A 5,780-nucleotide genomic window follows, 5' to 3' on the forward strand; every position below is an offset into this window, starting at 1 on the left:
TAAACATGCATGTCAGGTGAATCGGGCAGATTCATCATAAGCACGATTTTTCACCCTTGGGAGCATTTCTTGAGAAAACCCCACTTCCCTTGATGAATATTCAAATATGCTTTGTTTCCGGAGTTAGTGGGGTTTCATTGTCTGGGGATAACATCTAATACACCGAAGAATAATCTCTGCAGTGTTTGGGAATGTTTGGAGGCCGTTTGATCGACTTCGAATTTTTTGGAAGAATTTCGAAGACCTGAGACGAGCAAACCGGCCAGACCGCCTAGTCCAACCGGCCAGGCCGGTTCTTCACTATCCACCCAGCCTCCCATGTGCTCTAGCCGGCCAGACTACTCTCAGGGCCGGCCAGGCCGCCCCCGAGCCGGCCAAGCCACCTCCGCAGGCTACCACCTGGCCAGACAGGGCCAACTGCCAAGCAGGAAGAGCATCGAGCTGGCCAAGCTGTCTCCCAGCCAGCCAGCAGGCACAACCGGCTAGGCAGGTCACCCAACCAGGCAGGCTGGTTTGCCAGCACCTGTTTTTGGTGTGTTGTCCGTTTTCGCGAGTTCATGAGCTCCAGTTGTCCGTTTTCCAGGAGATGTCTCAGTTTGTTTTCATATATCAGAATAATATATGTTTGATATTATCTTGTCCCCGCTTTCGGCCCCTCAATCTCGACACCTTCTCATTGAGATTGGGGAAGGTTTTAGGTAGTGATAGATGATCAAATAAAGAGAAGTGTAAAGGTTGTTAGAAAACAAGCTTTCAGGGTATTGCGGTTCTACGCTGCCAAGCTTTTAGAAAAGAAGATACTTAATTATTGCTTATTTATTATATAATATACACGACTGACGACTCGCGGTCACGGATCGATGATAGGGAGGTTATTAGCTCTCTCTCTCTGAGCAGGAGCCGAGCACAAAGGGAGCAGCAGCCTTCCTTCTGCCAAGCCTGTCATCTTCTGCTCCGTCTCTGAGCTTCTAGTCTCCATCCCACAACCGCCGTCCCTGAACTCAACTCCGTATTCACCGACAAGATCCACTCTAGAAGCCGTTGCACCCGACCTCCCTTCCGTCTTCAACGCCGAGATTTCAAGGTAGCTCCTTTCTGATCTGATTCGTTCTAGAGACCTAGCAAAACAGACTCGATTTGCAGTCCTTGCTAGCTGCTCTCTTTTTTTTTTTTAGAAAACTGGAGGGGCCGAAGCCCCTGCTAGCTGCTCTTCTCGATGTAATTAACCACTAAAGGTTTCAGATCATGAACATGAACCCACTCATCAGTATGACATGTTAACTAATCCTTGTTTTGCTTAACGAAGATAGCAATCTATAAGGTCATCCTGGCTTTGACAGAGTCCTTACAGTCCAAGTTATAGATGACGTACGTTTAAGCTGACGAAGAAATCAATCTACAATAGTGCACCTTGGCACTTAGTTACCTTGACTACTGATTTGTTACGGCTGACTAACAGGGCTGGTAGATATCCCGGATCTATCTAATGGTTCAGGATTTATTGCTTGCTCATGTAGGAACTGTGCTTGAGAGTTGAGACATGGCAGCCGTCCTGGATGCCTTGGCACCCTACGTCAAGAAGCTAATAACAGACATGGCACAAGAAGAGGTTTCCATGTTGCTGGGCATCTCCGCCGAGATCACCAAGCTGGAGGACAACATGGAAGGCCTCAAAGCCTTCATGGCAGATGCCGAGAGGAGGCACATCACTGACACAAGCGTCCAGAGATGGCCGACAAAGCTTAAGAATGCCATGTATGACGCCACTGACATCATAGACTTGTATCAACTCGAGGCCGACAAGTGCAGGGAGTCCAGAGGTGGCGACGGCGTGGAACAGAAGTTACCCAGCTGCTTCCAGACATTGCTCTTCTGCCTGCGGAATCATGTGTTCGCACACAAGATAGGCAGACACATTAAGGAGCTGAACCAGCAGCTAGAAGGCATCCACCATGAGGCGGACAAGTACAAGTTCAATATAGGCCTCGGTTCCAGCCCGGAGCCAAGGAAGCTAACTGCTGCTGAGTTATCCAGCTATAGGACAAGTTCACAGGTCGACGAGTCAGCCATAGTTGAGGAACGGATAGAGAGAGATACAAGGGAGCTCATTCACTTGCTAACCTCAAGTGATGATAATCACAACATCAAAGTCATGTCTATAATTGGTGTTGGTGGCATGGGAAAGACTACTCTTGCTCAGAAGATCTTCAATGATGCAACCATCCAAGAGAACTTCAAGACGAAGACGATATGGCTAAGCATCACTCAACACTTTGATGAGGTTGAGCTACTGAGGACAGCAATCAAGCATGCTGGAGGCGACCATGATGCCGAGAAGGACAAAAGCACCCTGATGGAGACCCTATTCCACACCCTGTCAAGTGGAAGGTTTCTGCTGGTGATGGATGACGTGTGGAGCCGGAAAGTGTGGAACGACGTGCTTGGTGTCCCAGTCAGAAATGCTAGCAAGAAACAACCTGGAAGCAGGGTCCTTGTCACCACAAGATGTGCACACCTACCACAGTAGATGCAAGCCGCGCTGCACCAACACCGTGTCAGGCCTCTAGGCAATGATGATGCCTCTGTGAAGTCTACCAGTCTCAAATTTGACCTTATTTAGTTTCAATAAAAAGTATCAGTATCTATGGTATCAATTTTATTATCATTAGATTTAACTTAGAGAAATGAATTTGCAGTATATATATTTTGATTCATAAATGTTGATAATTTTCTTTATAATTTAGTTTAACCTATGATAGTTTCACCTAAATAATAAAGCTGCCAACTTGTTGCATTGTATGGAGTACTTAATTAGATACTTCTTTTAATGTCTCCACAATAATGCTCATAAGACGAATCTAATCACATAAAGCTCTAGACACGTCCACCGCCGCTGGCCCGCGCGCCACCCGCACGTCCGCCACCGCAGGTCCGCTCGTCCGCCCGCGGGTGAAGGCCGCGCGCTGCCGATCACACATGACCCGCGCCTCGCCTGCCCACACATACGCCGCACGCGTCTGTCCTAGCGCCGGTGGTCTCCCCGACCCCGGCGGCCACCGCCTAAGTCGCCGCCGGCTGCTCCAGCCGTGGCGTCCGCCTCCATCGGGAGATGCTAGTGACCAGCGAAGGTCCGCACTAGCTCCTCGGCGTTTCATTGGAGTTGTAGGAGGATCCTGCGATGCTTGCATGCAAGCTGTTTGAATATTTGCGGCAGCCGCCCCACCTCCCCGCTGGTGAGATCGCGTCCACCGCCGGCCTCCTCCACCACCCCTGCTGATCTGCTATGCCATCATCACCATGGGGTCCTGCTCTGACCTCACTGCCCGTCTGGATTTCTCCCATTGGCGAGCCTTTGAAGAAGAGGTGGATCACCGTTTTGGTACCCTGGTACACTATCCTTTCCCTTCGCCCGATGGATCTTTTTTCTGCTGGCCACTTTTCGCCGCTTCCTGGTTCGGTTGATGGAGGATTCAGTCTCCCTGTCCGTCCAATCATGTTTGGGTGATCGTGTAGCTGGTTTTCAGGTTCAATTCTTAAGCACGAACCACATTCGTTTCTCTGTCTCTTGCAAGCAAGTTGGTTTTCACGTGAATCGCCTTCGTCGTGTGATGTCTTCCCAATTTGACGTCTACTTTCATCTTTGGAATAATGGTATGCCCAACTGGGAACGTGAGAAATGTCTCTGGGAAGAACAGGGAAAAGAATGGTCCACTGTTCTTTCTAAGAGCACAAAGAGATCGATCAAAAAGGCGAATAATAAGTGTGTTTCCTTTGTGAAAAAAATTGGTGCAAATGACACTGGAAAAATCAGCTCAGCCTCCTGGCCTAATAGGTTTTGGCTCCCATCTTGTTCCTCTACCTTCGAAGCCTGAGATTGGAGTGATCTCCCTCCCCTTCATTGGATGCAAATTTGATTTTTGTCTCGATGGCAGCCGTGTTCTTCGCGACAGTTCTGAGATGCATGTTTCCTGGTCCGATGCTATTTGCACGGCGGATTTCCTTGAAGCCAAAGTTTTTAATTCAATTTCAAATCTCTCTTCGGGCCGCATGGGCTGCAGCCTTTGCTTGGATACTAGGCATGATCGTTCTTAGTGTGCCAACAATATCAGATGTCGAGCCTGTTTTAACTATGGCCATGTTCAGAGAATATGTCTCACTAAGGCCCAGCCCAGATTGGTCTAGATACGGAAGGAAATCCCAACAAATCGCATTGACTGCGAAGACCTCATAGAATCTCGTGCCGTCGACGCTGGGAAGCCGGACTCTTTACCTTACCAAAGTCAGGATCAGCTCAATCCAGCCCACCCAATCCCAATTGTTGCAAAGGACCATAAGATGGAAGACAATGGAATCCAAGCTGGTGCTGCAGATGGAATCCAAGCTGGTGCTGCAGATGGTGCTCACCCTGGAGCTGACAATTGGGCTGCTTGGAACCCTGCTCCAGCTCCTAAAGTAGTTGCTCAGAATCACTAAATAACTGTAATAGCACATCATCAGTAGAATAGAACTAACAATCTAGGATAGTTTAAATAAGACAACAATACTATTCTCGATGTTGGGCTTATGCTTACTAACAGCCACAAAAGTCTCCATTATATCATCTTCATTCACACCGAAGAAAACATCTTTACAAATTACTAATTGCTTGCAAATTTTACAAATTTGCATTCCTACCACATAGCTACCAATGTGCGTTCCTAGTTTGTCACAGCAATGTGCAATGTGCTACCAATGTGCTAGTACAATCCTACGTTCCTAGTTTCCTACCATATGGCTACCAGTGTGCAAGGCTGCTGCAAGTGAGATTAGTGAACTACATCGCTGCTTGCCTGCCGGCTTGCTGCTGGGGTTGTCTGCTTCGTCGCCGCTCCTCAGCTCCTGCTCCACTCCAGTGCGGCGGTATGCCAGGTGGCCGCCGCAAGCCGCGCCGACGAGCCAGCCAACCGCCAGGTCGCTCCTCCTCCCGTCCGCCCTCCCTGGATTCCCCTCCGTGGAGGTGTCGCACCCTCCCTGGCTGTGTGGCGGGCACCTGGGTGGCGGGGGCGGGGGCAGGGGCGGTGGCTGGTGCCTCTGGTGCCGGTGGCGGTGCCGCTACGCCGGAGGGGGAGGAGGGGACGGGGCATCGGAGGCGGACGCGGCCTGTCGCTGCGTGGCGGGCACTGTCGGCGGCGGAGGAGGAGGAGGAGAGGGATGGGGAGGCGACCGGCGCGCGGGGGACGGCGGGCGGTGGCCTGCTACGGTGGAGCGGGCGGCAGCCGGCGAAGGTGGCGCGGGCGACGGCGGGGCTGGCTAGCGGCGGCGGTGAGAGGGAGAGATAGAGAGCGTGAGAGAGGGAGAGATAGAGCGCAAGAGAGAGCTGCGGCGGCCACACGCGGTTATCCATGCTCGGCGCCAAAATACATGGCTCCGAGGTCGGCGCCAAGATCTGTGGCGCCAACCTCGGAGCCATGTATTCTAGCGCCGAGGTACCAGCCACGTCAACGTCACCTAGGATGCCCTGCTATGCTCGGCGAGGCACCTCGAATCCAAGATCTGTGATGCCAAAACGTGTTACCTCGGAGCCATGAGTCTTAGCGCTGACCCCAAGGGTTCAAAGATGAGTTTACGTCTCCCAGGAGGCTAAACGTAAATTTTCTTCAAAAAAAAAAGAGCCAAATTGTAAAAAATTGGGCACCCCTGGTTACATCTGGTTCTTTGCTAGCATGTTGTAGTAGATCGGACCAAGTAATAATATTAATATATACATGCTGGGAGCCTGGGGGCCACTTAATATCTTTTTT

The 5,780-nt window shown here is 50.7% G+C and overlaps 1 protein-coding gene across 1 annotated transcript; it reads left to right on the top strand.

The window, feature by feature from the left end:
* The first annotated feature begins 859 nt into the window (after positions 1-859).
* Positions 860-2,695, top strand: LOC136509138 (putative disease resistance protein RGA1). The gene is made up of 2 exons (XM_066503952.1): positions 860-1,084; positions 1,518-2,695. Exon 2 carries the CDS (start codon positions 1,541-1,543, stop codon positions 2,525-2,527), a length of 987 nt encoding a protein of 328 aa, XP_066360049.1. The 5' UTR covers positions 860-1,084; positions 1,518-1,540; the 3' UTR covers positions 2,528-2,695.
* Positions 2,696-5,780: the final 3,085 nt, after the last annotated feature.

Source organism: Miscanthus floridulus, chromosome 15 (assembly GCF_019320115.1).
Source record: "Miscanthus floridulus cultivar M001 chromosome 15, ASM1932011v1, whole genome shotgun sequence".
NCBI classification, from domain to species: domain Eukaryota; kingdom Viridiplantae; phylum Streptophyta; class Magnoliopsida; order Poales; family Poaceae; genus Miscanthus; species Miscanthus floridulus.